This window comes from Bos mutus, chromosome 4, assembly GCF_027580195.1.
Source record: "Bos mutus isolate GX-2022 chromosome 4, NWIPB_WYAK_1.1, whole genome shotgun sequence".
In the NCBI taxonomy this organism is placed as follows: Eukaryota; Metazoa; Chordata; class Mammalia; order Artiodactyla; family Bovidae; genus Bos; species Bos mutus.
Genome location: NC_091620.1, coordinates 98,091,746 through 98,111,913, shown reverse-complemented (window position 1 = coordinate 98,111,913; position 20,168 = coordinate 98,091,746). Strand labels below are relative to the sequence as shown.

At 35.6% G+C, this 20,168-nt stretch overlaps 1 protein-coding gene across 1 annotated transcript in view; it reads right to left on the bottom strand.

Annotated features, from left to right (window-relative positions):
* Positions 1–20,168, bottom strand: part of VWDE (von Willebrand factor D and EGF domains) — a 99,692-nt gene that overhangs the window by 37,151 nt on the left and 42,373 nt on the right. The window contains 10 exon segments of the mRNA XM_070368862.1: positions 2,805–2,912; positions 3,776–3,799; positions 3,802–3,870; positions 3,974–4,069; positions 10,040–10,078; positions 10,173–10,286; positions 11,494–11,565; positions 12,467–12,562; positions 13,607–13,721; positions 13,777–13,877. Of these exon segments, the coding sequence (XP_070224963.1) occupies positions 2,805–2,912; positions 3,776–3,799; positions 3,802–3,870; positions 3,974–4,069; positions 10,040–10,078; positions 10,173–10,286; positions 11,494–11,565; positions 12,467–12,562; positions 13,607–13,721; positions 13,777–13,877 (834 nt within the window).

Sequence of the window (20,168 nt, the reverse complement as noted above, 5' to 3'; positions counted from 1 at the left end):
AGACCAGGGTTCGATCCCTGGGTCGGCAAGATCCCCTGGAGAAGGGAATGGCAACCCACTCCAGTATTCTTGCCTAGAGAATCCCATGGACAGAGGAGCCTGGTAGGCTACAGTCCATTGGGTCACAAAGAGTCGGACACAACTGAGCGACTTCACTTCACTTCAATGGAAGTTTAATGTGAAACCACTCTATTGGAAGCTTCCTAAAGATTTTCATATTATCTGTACTAGAAATTTCTTCTTTAAAATCTCTTCCTATGCAGCTTTAAAATACCTATATCTATTTCAATATCTGTTTATCTTTTGTCTTTTTTTTCCTCCATCATTTACCTACCTACCCACCTATAGAGAAAAATTCTTATAATAGTAGCAGTTTGTAAATAACAGAAATGTTCAACATGAGAGGAAAGGTCAAGTGAATTATAGTATTTATATTATGGAATTTAATATATCATTTAAAATTATGTTTCTAAGGACTCTGAAACACTTTTAAGTAATACTGACTAAATATAGGCATAATGTAAAATTATATACAATACAGTTATTTTTCACGGGAGAAGTATCTGTTTAAATAGCTCATATTTGAAGCTTGCATATATAAGAATAATACTCCCTCTAGTATAAATGCAACATTGAAAGATATGTTTTTATCAGAGCTATTGTGTACAGCTGAGCAGGTTGTGTAAAGGATGAGGTTCCACAGCTAACTAAACACTGTTCATATCACAGACATCATAGACTTAATATTTATTACAATTTTTCCAGAAGATGGCAGTAAAACAACTTGTATAAATAACATCATCAGTATTTAGACAGTTTCCAGACAGACAGAAGTAAAGCATTTTTGAGGAAGGGGACTTTTAAAAACTCACACAGAAGCTACAAGGTGCAAAAGCAGGGTGCACGTCTTCAGACTGTGCTCAAGTACCTGAGTTCACAAGCACTGGAGCGTATTTTCACATTCACGTGCTTTTAGCATCTCATCATTCTCTCATGGTCCACACAGCCCCTCCCAGAATGAGTAGGCCAAATCGAGGTTGAGTGTTCCTTTTTATAGCATTTTATCACATCTGACTTTCAATGTGAACTACTGACTTTTGAGCACATATTTCTTACATAAGTACTAGCACTTAATGATTTCTTTGAAAATATTTTACTAGATTGAGAAGTGAATAGTGATTAATAATAAAATAAACTCTAAGAGTCATAAAAATTATATGCAGAATCTCTGACAAATGGAAATGAGTGTGGTTCAAGCATACTGAAAAGCAGAGCAGGTATTTTTAGTAAAAAAATACAGTCATTTTACAATTGTATAATTTCAGTTTATAATACATTTGCATTACTAGTTTTTATATTATGTAGTTATTGAACATTTGAAAGTACTTTGAGGAGATTTTCTGTTTTTCCCATTAAGTCAATATTTGTTAATATTTTAAGATGTTATTTCAAGTTTACATAAATTTCAAAATTGCATAAAATTTGATTTTTCTCTTTAACATGAAATCCCATCTATATAAAAATTTATAACTAAAAGTGGAAATAGCTAAGATGAGAAAATCAAGGCATAAACTAGTTCTGGGTGAAGGAATTTGGAGAGATTTATTTTTAAAAAATTTTTCATATTTTCTCTGATTTCCATGATAGATATATATCTACCCTATAATATAGAAAAATATTTAAACTATATATTAAAACCTTCTTCATCTAATTCTCCCTTGGAGGAAAGCAGTCAAAAGTTACAAACTTCTAGTTAAATAACTACTGGGGATGAAATGTACAACATGATAAATATAATTACCACTGTACATTATATACAAAAGACATATACACAATGGAGTATTACTCAGCCATTAAAAAGAATACATTTGAATCAGTTCTAATGAGGTGGATGAAACTGGAGCCTATTATACAGAGTGAAGTAAGCCAGAAGGACAAACACCAATACAGTATACTAACGCATATATATAGAATTTAGAAAGATGGTAACAATAACCCTGTATACGAGACAGCAAAAGAGACACTGATGTATAGAACAGGCTTATGGACTCTGTGGGAGAGGGAGAGGGTGGGAAGATTTGGGAGAATGGCATTGAAACATGTGAAATGTCATGTATGAAACGAGATGCCAGTCCAGGTTCAATGCACAATGCTGGATGCTTGGGGCTGGTGCACTGGGACGACCCAGAGGGATGGTATGGGGATGGAGGAGGGAGGAGGGTTCAGGATGGGGAACACATGTATAATTTTTTAAATTAAAATTCAAAAAAAATAAATAAAATCAGGTTTTTGGTTTTTTATTTTAAAAAAAAAGAGAGTAAAAGTTCTCATCACAAGGGAAAGATACTTTTTAAAAAAATTCTTTAATGTACCTATATGAGATGAATATTCACTAAACATTGTGGTAATCATTTCATGATATATGTAAGTAAAATCATTATGTTGTACACCTTATACAGTGCAGAATGTCAATTATATTGCAATAAAACTAGAAGAAAAAGAAAGATCTTTTAAAATGAAAAACAAAAAATTCTTAAAAAATTCTTAAGTCCACCTAAGAGGAATTCACTGACACCCCACAGATTATACTTTGGATCTTTCTAAGTTACACAAAACATTAATATAACATACCCTACATTCCTTTTTAAATAGGTATAGAAATGGATAAGACATCCCTCCATTTCTAAAACTTTAATGAATCAGCATACTGGGATTTATTTTTCTATATATATTTCTCTTAAAGCTATACTTTATTTAATAATTAGAATAGATTCAAATTCAGAACACAGAGTAGAAAGTGAGTTGTGTAGGCTTAGGTGTTTGACACTGTGCTCCTGCCCGTGTGGTAGGACAATGGCATATGCAGGGAGCGATACATTCACCACCATTTTTACATTTCTGAAAGCAGATTGCTGCAAATGGAAATACAAATAAGTTTAAAACTTAATTTACTAGTCAAATCCTACCATAAGCCACAACAATTTTCATTAAAGAAAAAAGAGAAACAGTTAAAACATCAATGATTAAAGAATTTTTCCCCTTACCTTTTTCCCATTGTTAGACTTTTATGGAAAAAATGAAACATTTGAATGAGAACTGCCATCATCTCAAAAACTAGATTGAAAGCAATAAAACCTCTCAGGTTCTGAACTGGTCTGAGACAGGGCCAAGAAATCAGTAATTTTTTTAAAAACTTCCCCTGACTCCTACTTATAACTGAAACCAAGACTTAAATACATGTCATTTATCCTGGCAACTGTATTGGCTAGACTGGAAAATACAGGATACCCTGTACCTCTGCTAATTAGAAAGAAAGAGTTCAGAGGAACTGGCATTTTACTCTATTTTTAAAAGATATATATTTTTTTTAATTAAGTGATTTATTTTGATATAAGGCAGAGGAGTTTGATGTTAACATTCCAAGAGACATTTATGGAAAACAGTTTTAAAGTTGAAACACTGATGCAACTGATGCTAACTGAATTTCCTAGGAAGACTTATACATATTTTGTAATATGAAATTAGGACCTTTTTGATTTAGAAGTTTAGGCAAGTCCAGTAATAAACCAATGGAAGGAGGATTGCTTTGCACTGGGAAATGGAAGAAGAGTGAAATAAAAAGATTAATTCTAAAAAAAAAAAAAAAGATAAATTCTAAAGTAGGACTAAATAAGAAAAAATAAAAGCAAGGAAACAAAAAACAAGGAACATGCTCTTTGAAGTCCTGCTTTACGTTCCCATGTGGACTTTAGCGTTTTAAGGGCATTTCCCTTACATGTGTTGCACTGTTTCCCTGTCAGCCAGAAGGACAAGAGCAAAGGCTTGGTCCCACAAGCTTTCCTCCATTAATGCACATGGGAACACAGATACCTGGAGATAAAGGGATGAAGTATTAGTCCTTAAATATCAATAGCTTTGCTATTCATATGTTTGCTTTACCTGTAGCTGGCAAACATATTTAGTAGTGTCTTACTTTTTTGGCATCTCCTACCAGTGTATCCTTCAGGACAGACGAACACATTATTTCTCATGCAGTGACCACCATTCTTACAGGGAGGCTGGCAGATAGCTAAAAGAACATATGGCAGCAATCTGTGAATATCACATATTCACTTATTATATGTTGCATTATGTGTGTGTGATCTATGGGGACATAAGGCAGAGAAATGAGATAGTAAAATAAAAGATCACAACTGCAAGTTGTTAAAACCATCATTTCTAAGTCATAAAATACAGTGCTTATAGCCATACGTTGCTAGTGGGTTAGCAAACTTGGAAATATATTGGTGAAGTGTTCATAACCAATGGAGCCTTCAGTATGATAGTACAAATATTATGAATCTAATCTTATGTTTCACCAAACTCTAAAGTAAAGAGTGAAATCACCTGGGAAAAAAAAAACAAGAAAATAAGTCAAAACCAAGCTCAAAATAAGACCTGTTCCTATGGAAGTTAGAAAAATTGGTCATACAATTGGTCATATGTTTAGAAAAAACTTTAAAGTTACTTTTAGGTACCTACTGAGGTCATAGAGACAGAGCTTTATATGTGACTTATTCCTGTCAGGGCCTGGGAAAAAATCTTTTTAACAATAAATCATCAGCTTTTTCAAGAATAGTTATTGGATAATCCTGAATACAGTATACTAGTAACTTCTATGTATATGGTTCTGTTCCATGGAGTTCAGAAATAGATGTTTCTATCATTTATAGGATTTTTATTGTGTCATACTTCTTCCTGATGTGACAATTAAATTCAGTTATATAAAAATAGTAATACAAAGGCAAACTTGCCTATAAATTTTTAAATTTAATTTTCCTTAAGTGATGATTAAGTGGATTTTAGTTTTTGGTGTAAAAGTGAATGCCCAGTTGTTTTGTTTGGGTAATAACGTATTTGTGGACAGATTCCCCTTTTGAAAATTTCCAAACACTAAGAAAAATTCAGCTGATTTCAAGTAGATTCATAGGTGAAAATAATGTAACACTTTTTGTATAAAAACAATATAACTGAAAGATTTTAGCAAATGAATAATATCCATTATTTTAGACTGAGCCTTTTTTGGTTAATGATTGAGTTCCCTTTCTCTGGCATTTTTATTGGTACTTTTTATAATGGAGAAATGATCTTAAGTTTTCTGCGTTCTAATCCTTACACTGGAGAAGGAAATGGCAACCCACTCCAGTATTCTTGCTAGGAGAGTCCCATGGAGAGAGGAGCCTGGTGGGTTACAGTCCGTGGGGTCACAAAGAGTCAGACACGACTGAGCGACTGAACAACAACAATCCTTATTGAATTTAAGGTTATTTCTATTATTCATTACAAAAACACCACAAGAAATACCTGTGGTTAGGAATTTAACACTTAAAAATAAAAAGAATAAAAGACCTTTTTATAATGGGCAGTACTCATATACTCTATAAAACTTGATAAATACTACATCTATACAAAAAAGTATATATAATTAGAGTAATACAGGGAAATGGCATAAAACATGGACTTTATTGTGCCACCCCGAATCCCATTTTAAGAAAAGGAGGTTTAGGAGAATACCCATTCATGTGTACATATTTATGAGATTCTCCAGTCTCAGATGGATCTTCCATCAAACTCCAAAATGAGCCAAGTAATCTGGCCTTACTTTGTGTATAGAAAGAGCTCATGGCATTTAAGGGATGAAGGAAATTGGAAGATATGAGGCAGAAATATCAATAACCTCAGATATGCAGATGACACCACCCTTATGGCAGAAAGTGAAGAGGAACTAAAAAGCCTCTTGATGAAAGTGAAAGAGGAGAGTGAAAAAGTTGGCTTAAAGCTCAATAGTCAGAAAATGAAGATCATGGCATCCAGTCCCATCACTTCATGGGAAATAGATGGGGAAACAGTGTCAGACTTTATTTTTTTGGGCTCCAAAATCACTGCAGATGGTGACTGCAGCCATGAAATTAAAAGACGCTTACTCCTTGGAAGGAAATTTATGTCCAACCTAGATAGCATATTCAAAAGCAGAGACATTACTTTGCCAACAAAGGTCCGGCTAGTCAAGGCTGTGGTTTTTCCTGTGGTCATGTATGGATGTGAGAGTTGGACTGTGAAGAAAGCTGAGCGCCGAAGAATTGATGCTTTTGAACTGTGGTGTTGGAGAAGACTCTTGAGAGTCCCTTGGACTGCAAGGACATCCAACCAGTCCATTCTGAAGATCAGCCCTGGGATTTCTTTGGAAGGAATGATGCTAAAGCTGAAACTCCAGTACTTTGGCCACCTCATGTGAAGAGTTGACTCATTGGAAAAGACTCTGATGCTGGGAGGGATTGGGGGCAGGAGGAGAAGGGGACGACAGAGGATAAGATGGCTGGATGGCATCACTGACTCGATGGACATGAGTCTGGGTGAACTCCAGGAGTTGGTGATGGACAGGGAGGCCTGGTGTGCTGCGATTCATGGGGTCACAAAGAGTCAGACACGACTGAGCGACTGAACTGAACTGAACTGAGCCTCATGTTTTGGGCTTCCCTCATAGCTCAGTCTGCCTGCAATGCCAGAGACCTGGGTTTGATTCCTGAGTCGGGAAGATCCCCTGGAGAAGGAAATGGCAACCCACTCCAATATTCTTGCCTGGAGAATCCCATGGAGCCTGGCAGGCTACAGTCTATGGGGTCCCAAGAATTGGACACAACTGAGCAACTAACACACACACAGCCTCACATTTTAAGTCTTGCTTATTAATAGTTAACCTTTCGTGTTGTTTTCAGCTCAGTGTCTCTCTCCCTCTTTTGAAATGCTATAGAATACACAGTATATGCTCCTTATACTTATTTTAACCATATTCTGCCTAATTTATTCAGGGCTTTCAATATGTATACCATCTTCCCTTCCCTCTATTTGGGCTCAGAAGGGATGTGACTTAATAAAAATAAAGACCATATTTTTTCCTGCACTTTCTATAACGTATCATAACAATAATACCATTACTTAATGCCAAGTGCTGACTGTACTTGTATATGGTCTACTGTAGTCTCATTCACACTTGACAGCAACTGTCTAGCTCAAACTTGAAAGTAAAGGCCTGGAAACTATAAATTTGTCATATCCATGCCACTAAGAGATTATAAAGACTGATAACTCCAAAAATTTTAACATGACATGTTCATTAGACAATTTTTAGTTCAATTTAGTAATTTAGAGAGTCCCTGCTTAGTTATATAGTCAGCTTATACATTTTAGAGGATAAATTTTCTTAGTAAATCTTACACCTATTGCAAATAGCATTAGAAGCATAGCTTTTTATTTCCTTTCTCACATTCTCCACTCAAAATTCTACCTAAAACTCTTAAACATGCATTTAGTAATAATCTCCTAATTTTCAAGATCTGCCTTAACCTGGTCTTTGCATTCCATGTTCATACCCTAGCTTCTTAACAGAAATCTGAATTAGAAAAACTCATTTTGAATGCTTAATATATCTAGTATTAGAGTGATGGTTTCTTCTCCATCTCAGTGTCAATCTTAGAATCCTAACCTACCTCTAAGTGAAAAAACAAAACAAAACAGGATTGAAGTCAAACTGTAACATGACAAAGAAAGTATGTATTTTAGAAGTTAAATTATCACATCGTATACTAAAAATCCACTCTATATTCATATAGGCTCAAAACTACTAAGATGCAGAAAACAGATTTAAAACTTAATTTATTGACATTATTTCATGCCTGTGTGCTTAACTTCAGGTCATGCCCATTATTCTGAAAAAAAAAACAAAAACAGCTTATAGCATTAACTCAATGAGTGAAAGTGTTAAAGTCATAGGCCGTAAATGGGGTAAATGGTACATCTTTATGTCTCATATTACTGGGCACACTGCTGTGTGTAGCTGGCTCTTCATAAGTGTTTAATGAAACTAAAGTCAAGAGAGATCATGAGATAAAATTAGTAGTAGACATTAGATTGACTGTAAATAAAACATTTTTGCAGAGAAGGCAACAAAAATGACACCATTGCACATGAAAGACTGCAAGAGAGCTTGGCTTATTTGTTTCACACCTTGGTCCTACAAATGCACCAAGGCTGTGAGCCTAACATAAGTTGAATAAGTAAACATTTTACACAATAACTCATATATTTCTGTGAATTGGTAATTTGGTGACCAAAACTGCAATGTCACAAGAAATAGAGTAAATAAATAACATCTTCCCCTTTGAAAATTGTCTTATGTTTGTTTACTCAGAGCTCTGTTTGTGTCTAACTTTTCCTTTGCCTTTTTTGTTTGTTTGTTTTGTTTTGAACCAGTTTTTTATTTTATTTTTTTGTCACCCTGCTTATTTATTTATTTATTTTTTTTTTCTGAAAAATTTCACAATATAATGTTGATAGTTTACCATGAAGAAATTAAGAAAAGAGAATAGTTTCTAATGTTTATCCATGTATTGACTGTTCGTAGTGCTCTTTACTCCTTCCTGTATTTCCAAGTTTTGTTTTGATATTATCATCATTCATAAAGGACTTTATCATTTTTATAGCTCGTGCATGCTTCCTTAGCTTTCATTTCTCTGAAGGTGTTTTCACCCCATTTCAAAAGATACTTTCAATGAATATCTATTACAGAATTGACAGCTTTAATTTTTCAGCACTTTTTTTTTTTTTATTTGATAAATTTAACGCCTTTTATTGCCATACCTCATTTTACTGTGCTTTGCTTTAGTGAACTTTATAGATACATTTTTTTTTTTTCCTTGTTAATTTTCTGTTTAGTTGATCTATCCATAAGTGTGAGTGGGGTATTAAAGTCTCCCACTATTATTGTGTTATTGTTAATTTCTCCTTTCATACTTGTTAGAATTTGTCTTACATACTGCGGTGCTCCCATGTTGGGTGGATATATATTATATAATTGTTATATCTTCTTCTTGGATTGATCCTTTGATCATTATGTAGTGACCTTCTTTGTCTCTTTTCACAGCCTTTGTTTTAAAGTCTAATTTATCTGATATGAGTATTGTGACTCCTGCTTTCTTTTGGTCCCAATTTGCATGGAAAATCTTTTTCCAGCCCTTCACTTTCAGTCTGTATGTGTCCCCTGTTTTGAGGTGGGTCTCTTGTAGACAACATATGTAGGGTCTTGTTTTTGTATCCATTCAGCCAGTCTTTGTCTTTTGGTTGGGGCATTCAACCCATTTACATTTAAGGTAATTACTAATAAGTATGATCCCGTTGCCATTTACTTTATTGTTTTGGGTTCGAGTTTATACACCATTTTTGTGTTTCCTGTCTAGAGAATATCCTTTAGTATTTGTTGGAGAGCTGGTTTGGTGGTGCAGAATTCTCTCAGCTTTTGCTTGTCTGAAAAGCTTTTGATTTCTCCTTCATACTTGAATGAGATCCTTGCTGGCTACAATAATCTGGGCTGTAGGTTATTTTCTTTCATCATTTTAAGTATGTCTTGCCATTCCCTCCTGGCTTGAAGAGTTTCTATTGAAAGATCTCCTTTTAACAAGGACCTAGAAGAAATAAAAAGAGTCAATATATAATGAATAATGCAATAAATGAAATTAAAAACACTCTGGAGGCAACAAATAGTAGAATAACAGAGGCAGAAGATAGGATTAGTGAATTAGAAAATAGAATGGTAGAAATAAATGAATCAGAGAGGATAAAAGAAAAACGAATTAAAAGAAATGAGGACAATCTCAGAGACCTCCAGGACAATATTAAACGCCACAACATTCGAATCATAGGGGTTCCAGAAGAAGAAGACAAAAAGAAAGACCATGAGAAAATACTTGAGGAGATAATAGTTGAAAACTTCCCTAAAATGGGGAAGGAAATAATCACCCAAGTCCAAGAAACCCAGAGAGTCCCAAACAGGATAAACCCAAGGAGAAACACCCCAAGACACATATTAATCAAATTAACAAAGATCAAACACAAAGAACAAATATTAAAAGCAGCAAGGGAAAAACAACAAATAACACACAAGGGAATTCCCATAAGGATAACAGCTGATCCTTTGCCTTTTTATTTATAAAGAAAGAATAATTACCACTCTGACACTGTGTACCAAAGAATCCATTTGGACAGAAGTTGGTGATGGACAGGGAGGCCTAGCGTGCTGCAATTCATGGGGTCCCAAAGAGGCGGACACGACTGAGCGACTGAACTGAACTGAACTGAACTGAAAGTGTTTGGTTTATTACAGGAACCACCATTGAGGCAAACGGGGTCACACAAAGCTGGTAAACAGTAGGAGGGAGAAGGACCATAAAAGTTTTGTTATTTAAAAATGGAAGCTGCCCTGAAGTACAGAATGGTGCATAATGAAATATTTTATTTTTACTGCCATTTAAACCCATAACCTATAATTAATTAGACTTTTCCAAAATAAGAGGAGAGGAATAACCAGATAATAGCTTTGAAAGTTTGTTCATTAAGTTATTACCAAGCTAAGAATGTAGAGGCGGTTATTAGAATTCAGAATGCCCTTGGTAAGCATTGTTGGTAAAACAATTGGAAGTTAAGAGAAAGCAATTCAGCAACACAAACAGGATAGTCTGTAATCTGCTCAAATACATTCAGTCATGATTTTAAGTCATCTTCCCAATTCAAATAGGAACACTGCACTCAAGTCCTAGCACACTCAAAAACACACTTTGTTTTTGCTTCTTTCCCTTTGTTCCACTTTGAAAGTCACCCCAAATTCCATTTTTAATCCCGATTTTGCCAGTTCTCCAAAGTTTACAATTTTATTCCTAACTGCACCTGTCAGAATGAATTTCTCTTTCCTCTGCTTCCAGAAAGGTAAACATTTATTATGTCACTTGTTACCCAACTTGTAACATAGTGCTTTTTATAATTATAATCTGTATCTCCTTCACTAATGATATGCTACTTGTAATGGGAAAAAATCAAATTGATCTTTATTTCCCTTTGCATCATGCTTCACACATAGTTGTCAAGCTATAAACACTGAATTAAATTTATGTTGAGAAAAGTCCTTAGATCACAATGGATTAAACAGATAATGGCAAACACCACTGCCAAGGAATTAAGCCTGATACTGTAATAAATAGAATAACATTATGATGTCCAGTTAACTCAGAAGTGCTTGAATATTTAATGAAACAGAATGTCTGCATTGTGATTTTAAAAAATCTTCAAAGAGACCTGAATATGCAACACAAATATGTTTCTCTCCACCATAAGGCAGAGTATGAGGGAAAAATAAAAGCCAAAAAAGAAAGTATTGGTTGGGTTGGATAAGATTAAAGCTGGAATACATTCTATGGTTGTATACAAAGATAATGAATGAATATGAGAGACAGGGTTTTAAAATCTATCTGAAATAAAAACTCTATACCAATCTCATCTGATTAGTTTTATGTTTTGCAAGTCCTTATCCTTAAGCCATTGATGCACCTTAAACCACTGATGCACCTTGAATTTCTTTCAACTGACATATTTATTGAAAATATTTCTGATTTTACCTGGCTGTGCTACAGCCAGGCTTACACTCACAGACATCTGGTTTAAGACATTTGCTTCCATTTTCACAGTGCCTGTTACAGACAACTAAGATCATAGGATAAATTAAAAGAAAGGTAAGTTAGATTCGGTACTGGTCATATTACTGGCTATGACTTCAGTTCAGTTCAGTAGCTCAGTCGTGTCCAACTCTTTGCGACCCCATGAATCGAGAACCCCATGAACAGTATGAAAAGGCTATGACTTAGTGGCTCATAACTGCCGACCACAGTCTAATGAATAAGATTAAAGAGAAAGATAAAAAACATTTTATTTTTTGGCTTTAAATAGTTCGCAGTTTTCGTATTCAGTTACCTTTATTGTTTGCTGTTAATACAGATGGGGAAAGTAGAAAATCACTGAGATGAATAGTAAGCAAGAGTTGACTATTTGTGAAAACTGTTACTAATGAAAGCAATCATAGACATAGATTAAATGAGGTAAATTTGTATATAAGCCAACATATTAGAGGGGCTTCCCAGGTGGCACAAGTGCTAAAGAACCCAACCACCAATGCAGGAGATGCAAGAGACATGTTCAATCCGTGGGCTGGGAAGATCCCCTGGAGAAGGAAATGGAAACCTACTCCAGTATTTTTGCCTGGAGAATCCCACAGACAGAGGAGCCAGATGGGCTACAGATCATGGGGTCGCAGAGAGTTGGACGTGTCTGAGCAACTGTGCACACACAACAAATTAGAATTCTTATTATCTCAAAGTAATGGTCATGGACAGAGTCCAGAAAAGAGTTGTTTCTAAGAACAAGCTTCTTTATCTTACTTACTACTGGCACCCAGTGCTCTCAGTGGTATGCAGAATGGTAATCATCATAGCAAATCATGAAGGCATATATTTTGCATAGGGTTTGGGTTTATCTCAGTTAACATTAGAGCAATCAACTCTTCAAGGAGCAATTTCATTATACTAGACTGCAAGAGAGCTTTGCTTACTTGTTTCACACCTTATTCCTACAAAACCATACGGGCAAAAGCGGCGGTTTCCAGCTAAGTAGGTGCCACCATGTTGACAAGGTGGTCTCCAGCCTTCTGCAGACACAGATTGTGTTAAATCAGCTCCTAATTTGGAAACAGTCAGTTTATGTTTATGAAGCACAAGCACAATAAAACCTTCTGCTATGAGCAATTTATAGTAAACTTAGTTCTATTTTAGCATGAAATCTAGTTCTGTGGGATTGACTATGAGGTCACACTCTGTAGACACCTATAAATCATCAGCATGTTTTGGTTTATAAAACTTTTGGTTAACTGGATGGAAATACACAATCTAAGGTTTCTTCTGAAAAGTGAGACTTGGAGTTACACATTCTTGCCCTACAAAGAGAACACTTCTATATTTCTATAATTATTTTCATATGCTATTCATACTGTTTCTGTTAGTTCATTCTGTGTTTACTGTAATTTGTTAATTTGTGCCTTGCCTTGCCATGAAAACACAATAGGCTCTCAGTTTATTAATAATTATATATGTACAACTCACTAATATGTATTCTTTAAAAATATTACTTAAAAATTTAACAACTTTTTTTCTTTAAAGTATTATCCATTTTAGGAATGCCATTTCCTAAACTCTCCATTTAAGATTTCAACCAAGGCAATGAAATTATATGGCTATAAACATGTTTTTAAAAATGATTTTTTAGGTTTCTTTTTGCTACCTGATATCTTCTAATTATTTGGTAATAGCAGTTCCTTGGACCCATGTTTGCGAAATTATTCAATAGGCAGATATCCTTTGTTTGAAGCTAAAATATTTATAGGGATATGGTTCCATATAACTAAATATCAAAAAAAAATTTCTGCAGATACTTTTACCAAAGATATATGAGGTATTGTTTTTTGGTCCTCTGATTTGGCAAATTTAAATTTTTTAAATCTTCAATAAATTATTTTTAATAAACATTAACAAAACTTAGACTCCCTCACCAGCATTAATACATATTAATATGTACATATTAACATATACTGTGTACATATTAATATGTACACAGTAAAACTGAATTACCTTTAAAACACTTTTAAAAGATTGCATTATTTTGATTTTATTATTTGATTTTTAATTTGAATTATCACCTTCATCACAGATTGCTCCATGTCCTGGGGAACATTCACAAATGTTAGGCTTAATACATTTTCCATGGTTTTTGCAGTCAGGATGACATACAGCTGTAAAAAATAAAGCTCATGGCTTAGAAATATTAATTATCAATTAAATTCATTATGCAAACTAATAAAAGCTATACTTAATCAGTTTGGCAGTCAGAACCGGTGTAACCAGGTTTGCATTTGCATATGTTTGTGGCAACACACTCTCTGTTTCTTCCCCAAGGATGTTTACAAATGGCTGGAAAAATCAAGGCAAAAAGGCTGAATTGTAGATACAGTGTATACACATTGCCTGTAGACTTAATTCTGTAATAAAAGTAAAATTCTCTGAAATTGGAAAATTTGAAATTGCTATTAAACAATAATGACTGCAAACATTCACAAAATTATTTTTCCCCTTATATTTGTTTTACTACCAGGATGACTGAGGTAAATGATTAATAGGGTAAGAAAAACATACCATATGAGGAAATTAGTCCCATAGAAAATCTGCTGTTGGACATGGTGGCTGCTAACCATAAAAGGGATTACAGTCTTTCAGAGAGCAGTTTAGTGTCAGATACTAATTAGCTAAATGCTGGTGAATGGCAGGGAGAATCATAATGTCAAAGAGCAAAATGCCAGCAACACATCGTAAGCTTATATGTTCTTATTTCTTAAGCTTCTCTGACAACCCAATATACTCTATTAGGCATTTAACACTTTTTGAAGTAACTGAAATGATTGAGGTTGTTTTACTTGCTAATAAAAAGGAGTTTTATGTTATAAACATGTAAGAATTAAAGGTTATTATCATTATTCCTACAGAAAAAAAAAAAAAAACAATGAAGTTCCTCAAGGTAACTCAGAACAAAGGAACACCCTAACAGCTCTGTTTCTTAAGCTGGTCTCAAACAAATCAAAACACACACACACACAAAAGAAAATAATATGAACATTAAAATGTAACTTCTAAGCCAGAAGTTTTATTTGTATCAAAGAAAACTATGCTGATGATTGTGAAAAGAAGTAAACAATCCTTTCAAAATTAAAGTGATGCCTAACTTGTTTTATTGTTAAGAGCTGGAGGAATTACAGAGAAACTTAATTTATACAAATAATGCAGGATTAGTCATTTAAAGGCTAAATACCCTCTGTGAGCTGAAAAGAACCCAGACCACAGTGTTATTCATGCTGTTATTTTATACCTAGCTGCTTGCTACCAGGAGTGTCGGTTGGCCCTGTACGGTTGTGCTTTCTTTTCTGTATAACGGGAAAAATAATACCTAGTACATGGAGTCCTTGTGGATTATATGACATAATAGAAACGAAATATTTCCAAAGGCCCTAGAACAAGTAGGTACTTAATTCATATATTTGTAGTGTGTTATATAGTTATAATGTTTTTTAGTATCAACATTATTAAAAATTTGAGCAACACTTGTGTTAATTTTTTTGAAATGTGAAGAGAATATACCCAAATAATAAATAAAATGAGTAGAAGTTAGTGAACTAAATGGAGTAAACAAAATGTAATATATAGAAAGGTGTATCTTCTTAAGCACTTAACAGTGAGCTAGATAGTTTTCTTTGTGACATTTGAAGAGTTGTCACACTACCTCTGCAATTGCTACCATCTCTGTAATATCCAAAGGGGCAGCGTCCACGCTGGAAGTGACCATCTGTGGTTGGCACACAGGAAACACCAAGAAAGCAAGGGGATTCAGCCCAACTTGATCTTTTGGTCAATCCAGGCTTTTCTGGCAAAACAGTGATGGCTGTAATAAGTGATGATGTAAACCCATCCTTTTATACTGTGTATAACCTTGGGCAGACCTGTTAGTTTGAGAATTATACTCTCCTGCCTCTGTTTGGATGAGACTCTGGGTACTACTTCACCATGAGAACTGTTCAGGTGAATGCTTAAAGAACTATGGTTGTTTGTAGGAACTGCCAACTCCTCCAGGAAGAGGTTTGCACTAGGGGTATGAGCCACATATTCAAATCTGATATCTGATGGGAAATAGCCTTCTTTGAATGATTAATTTGAGTTGTAATTGATTTTAACGAGAAGTGTGAGAGGTAGTTGGTTGCAGCCAAGAACATTTTCGTAGTTGCAGGACTGTGGATTGAGCTCGCACCAAGTAGTGAATGTTCTGTTGACAGTTGATGCAAATTTAACAACCAAAAAAGAAAAAGATGTTAGTCACAGTTAGCATAATATTTATTAATGTTCTGCTCTACCTACAGAGGGCTTCTCTGGTGGCTCAGACGGTAAGGAATCTGCCTGCACTGCAGGAGACCTGGGTTTGATCCCTGGGTGGGGAAGATCCCCTGGAGAACAGAATGGCTACCCACACCAGTATTTTTGCCTGGAGAATTCTACGGACAGAGAAGCCTGGCCTGGTACAGTCCATGGAGGTGCAAAGGGTTGGACACGACTGAGTGACTAACACTTTCTGTAGTATTTAACATTAGGTATTTCATTCCTTCATTTAAAGTCTATTACATGTACATCACTCATTATTAGAGAAATGCAAATCAAAATTACAATGACATAGCACCTCAGTTCAGTTCAGTCGCTCAGTCGTGTCCGACTCTTTGTGACCCCATGAATCGCAGCACACCAGGCCTCCCTGTCCATCACCAACTCCCGGAGTTCACTCAGACTCACGTCCATCGAGTCAGTGATGCCATCCAGCCATCTCATCCTCTGTCGTCCCCTTCTCCTCCTGCCCCCAATCCCTCCCAGCATCAGAGTCGTTTCTAATGAGTCAACCCTTCTCATGAGGTGGCCAAAGTACTGGAGTTTCAGCTTTAGCATCATTCCTTCCAAAGAAATCCCAGGGCTGATCTCCTTCAGAATGGACTGGTTGGATCTCCTTGCAGTCCAAGGGACTCTCAAGAATCTTCTCCAACACCACAGTGCAAAAGCATCAATTCTTCAGTGCTCAGCCTTCTTCACAGTCCAACTCTCACATCCATACATGACCACTGGAAAAACCATAGCCTTGACTAGACGGACCTTTGTTGGCAAAGTAATGTCTCTGCTTTTGAATATGCTATCTAGGTTGGTCATAACTTTCCTTCCAAGGAGTAAGTGTCTTTTAGTTTCATGGATGCAGTCACCATCTGCAGTGATTTTGGAGCCCAAAAAGTCTGACACTGTTTCCACTGTTTCCCCATCTATTTCCCATGAAGTGATGGGACTGGATGCCATGATCTTCGTTTTCTGAATGTTGAGCTTTGAGCCAACTTTTTCACTCTCCTCTTTCACTTTCATCAAGAGGCTTTTGAGTTCCTCTCCACTTTTGCCATAAGGGTGGTGTCGTCTGCATGTCTGAGGTTATTGATATTTCTCCCGGCAATCTTGATTCCAGCTTGTGCTTCTTCCAGTCCAGCGTTTCTCATGATGTACTCTGCATATAAGTTAAATAAGCAGGGTGACAATATACAGCCTGGATGTACTCCTTTTCCTATTTGGAACCAGTCCGTTGTTCCATGTCCAGTTCTAACTGTTGCTTCCTGACTTGCATACAGATTTCTCAAGAGGCAGGTCCGATGGTCTGGTATTCCCATCTCTTTCAGAATTTTCCACAGTTTATTAAAAAGGAATGCATTTGAATCTGTTCTAATGAGGTGGACAAAACTAGTGCCTATTATACAGAGTGAAGTAAGTCAGAAAAAGAAATATAAATATCTTATACTGACACATTTATATGGAATCTGAAGAAATGGCACTGATAAATTTATTTTCAGGGAAGCAATGGATAAACAGACATAGAGAACAGACCTATGGACATGGTGGGAGGAGAGGAGGGAGAAGGTGAGATGTATGCAGAGAGTAACATAGAAATTTACAATACCATATGTAAAATAGATAGCCAATGGGAATTTGCTGTATGACTCAGAGAACTCTAACAGGGGCTCTGCGACAGGCTGAAGGGTGGGATGGGGTGGGGAGGTGGGGGGAGATGGGAGGGAGGTCTTGGAGGGAGGGGACATGGGTGTACCTGTGGCTGATTCTTGTTGATATATGACAGAAAACCACAAAATTCTGTAAAGCAATTATACTTCAATATCTAATCCCAAATTAAGCAACCTTCTCATTCAAGGCATTCATCCTCATATATAACCTAAATTCAGGATTCTTTGCAATGTTAGCATATTTTCTCTGCCTTTGGTTCTCTTGTTAGAGAATCATTCTAATGAGGTAACTAGTTTCTGTTTGGTAACATATTAGCAACCAATTCCAGATCATTTGTTTTCATCTAGATGTGAGGTCTTTCTTTTATTCCCGCAGTATTCAGGACACTGGTGTGAAACACATTTGGGGACTTGATTTGTATAAGAATACCATCTTTAATAAGATACTGCTCATCCTTTTATTTTGGAGAAGGAAATGGCAACCTACTCCAGTATTCTTGCCTAGAGAATCCTGTGGACAGAGGAGCCTGGGGGCTGCTGTCCATTCGCACAGAGTCTGACACGACTGAAGCGACTTCGCATGCATGCATATTTCAATTAAAAATTTTTTGTTTAAATCTATTACATGTATAAATGCTATTCTAGGAGTCTTACAGCATTAAAAGTCAACACATGATTCTTGCCCTCTGAGAACCTGTAATATATTTAGATACACAAGATAACACAGAATATAAAACAGTATAGAAGTATTTGTTTAAAGTTTTAATATTTCTGCATAAAAAGACAATATAGATAAGGCAGGCCATAGAGATAGAAAAGACACTTTCAAGTACACATTATGTAAAGGATCAGTGGCCAGAATAAACTCTTACAAAACAACAAAAAGTCAAAGAAAAGTTATAAACAGATAAACAACAGAAAAGCAAATTTCAATGATTATTTGAAAAAAAATAATTTGATGATTTTGGCAAGTTTTATCCAAAAACAAACAATGGAAAGATAAAACTAAACAACTCTGTAGATAAAACAGAAAAGATACATACATGAAAATAATTTTAAAGTATATAATAATACATATAATTTTAAACTAACAATTTGAAATCTCGATGAGTTTTTGCAAAATATAAATGAACTGAAGAAGATAGAGTAGATGACAGAAAAACTACATTGAAAGAAATAGAAAAACAATCTAAAATAACCTCCTAAAATGATGTCAGGACAGCTGATCTAATGGAAAAAAAATTTTACCAAATTTCAAGGAAAGACTATTTTGCAAAACTGTTGGAACATGCACAAAGAGATGAAACATCAACATTTTATCAGAGTGGCATAATCTTATAGTCAGCATTATTTTTGAAAATACACAAATTTAAAATGAAATACTACTATTTTATTTAAGATAAATCAAGTGAAGCTGTGTAGTTATATATTATCACATCAGGATGAAATAGACTTGTATCTCAACTAACATAATTTATTAAGATATAAGTGAAAAAATTAATATGTTAAAAAGTAATTTGATACATCCATTTTTGTTAAAAAAAAAAAAGTCTGAAAGGGCTTCCCTGGTGGCTCAGTGATAAAGAATCAGCCTGCCAATGCAGGAAACATGTGTTCAATCCCTGTTCCTGGAAGATCCCACATGCCATGGAGCAGCTAAGCCTGTGCACCACAAATATTGAGCCTATGCTCTAAAACCCACAAACCACAACTACTGAGTCCACACACCACAACTACTGAAACCTGATTGCCCTAGAGACTGTGCTCTGAATCAAGAGAAGACATTGCAATCAAGAGAAGCCTGGGCACCGTAACTAGAGAGGAGCCTCTACTCTCTACAACTAGAGAAAAGCCCTCACAGCAACAAAGACCCAGCACAGCCAAAACTAAATAAATAAAAAAGAAAATTATGAAAACATTCTGAAAAAGTTAATCCAGGGGATAGAAGTTATAGCACATAGTTAGTGATGATAAAAAGCATTTGATAAAATGTAAAACCCACTCCTGACTTAAAACCAGAGAATTCTGAGAAAGCAACCAATAAAAGGAAAATTCCAGCAGAAACCTGTAGTGATACCATACTTAGGGGCAAAACATGGAAGAATTCCCACTAAAACCATTAAGAAACAAAACTATTAAGAAACATTCCTGCACACTTTGCACCGGAGGTCCCAGCCGCTACAATCAGAACATAAATTTGAGACCTGGAAGAGGGCTGTTAGATTGCTCAAGTTCAAGTTTTGCCTCTGTAATTTAAGAACTCTGTAAACATATTGCTTAACCCATCAGTGCCTCTGTTTGCTGCTGCTGCTGCTAAGTCGCTTCAGTCGTGTCCGACTCTGTGTGACCCCATAGACGGCAGCCCACCAAGCTCCCTCGTCCTTGGGGATCTCCAGGCAAGAACACTGGAGTGGGTTGCCATTTCCTTCTCCAATGCATGAAAGTGAGAAGTGAAAGTGAAGTCCCTCAGTTGTGTCAGACTCTTAGCGACCCCATGGACTGCAGCCCACCAGGCTCCTCCGTCCATGGGGTTTTCCAGGCAAGAGTACTGGAGTGGGGTGTCATTGCCTTCTCCTGCCTCTGTTTACTCATTTGTAAAATGAAAATGAGTTACTATATATAG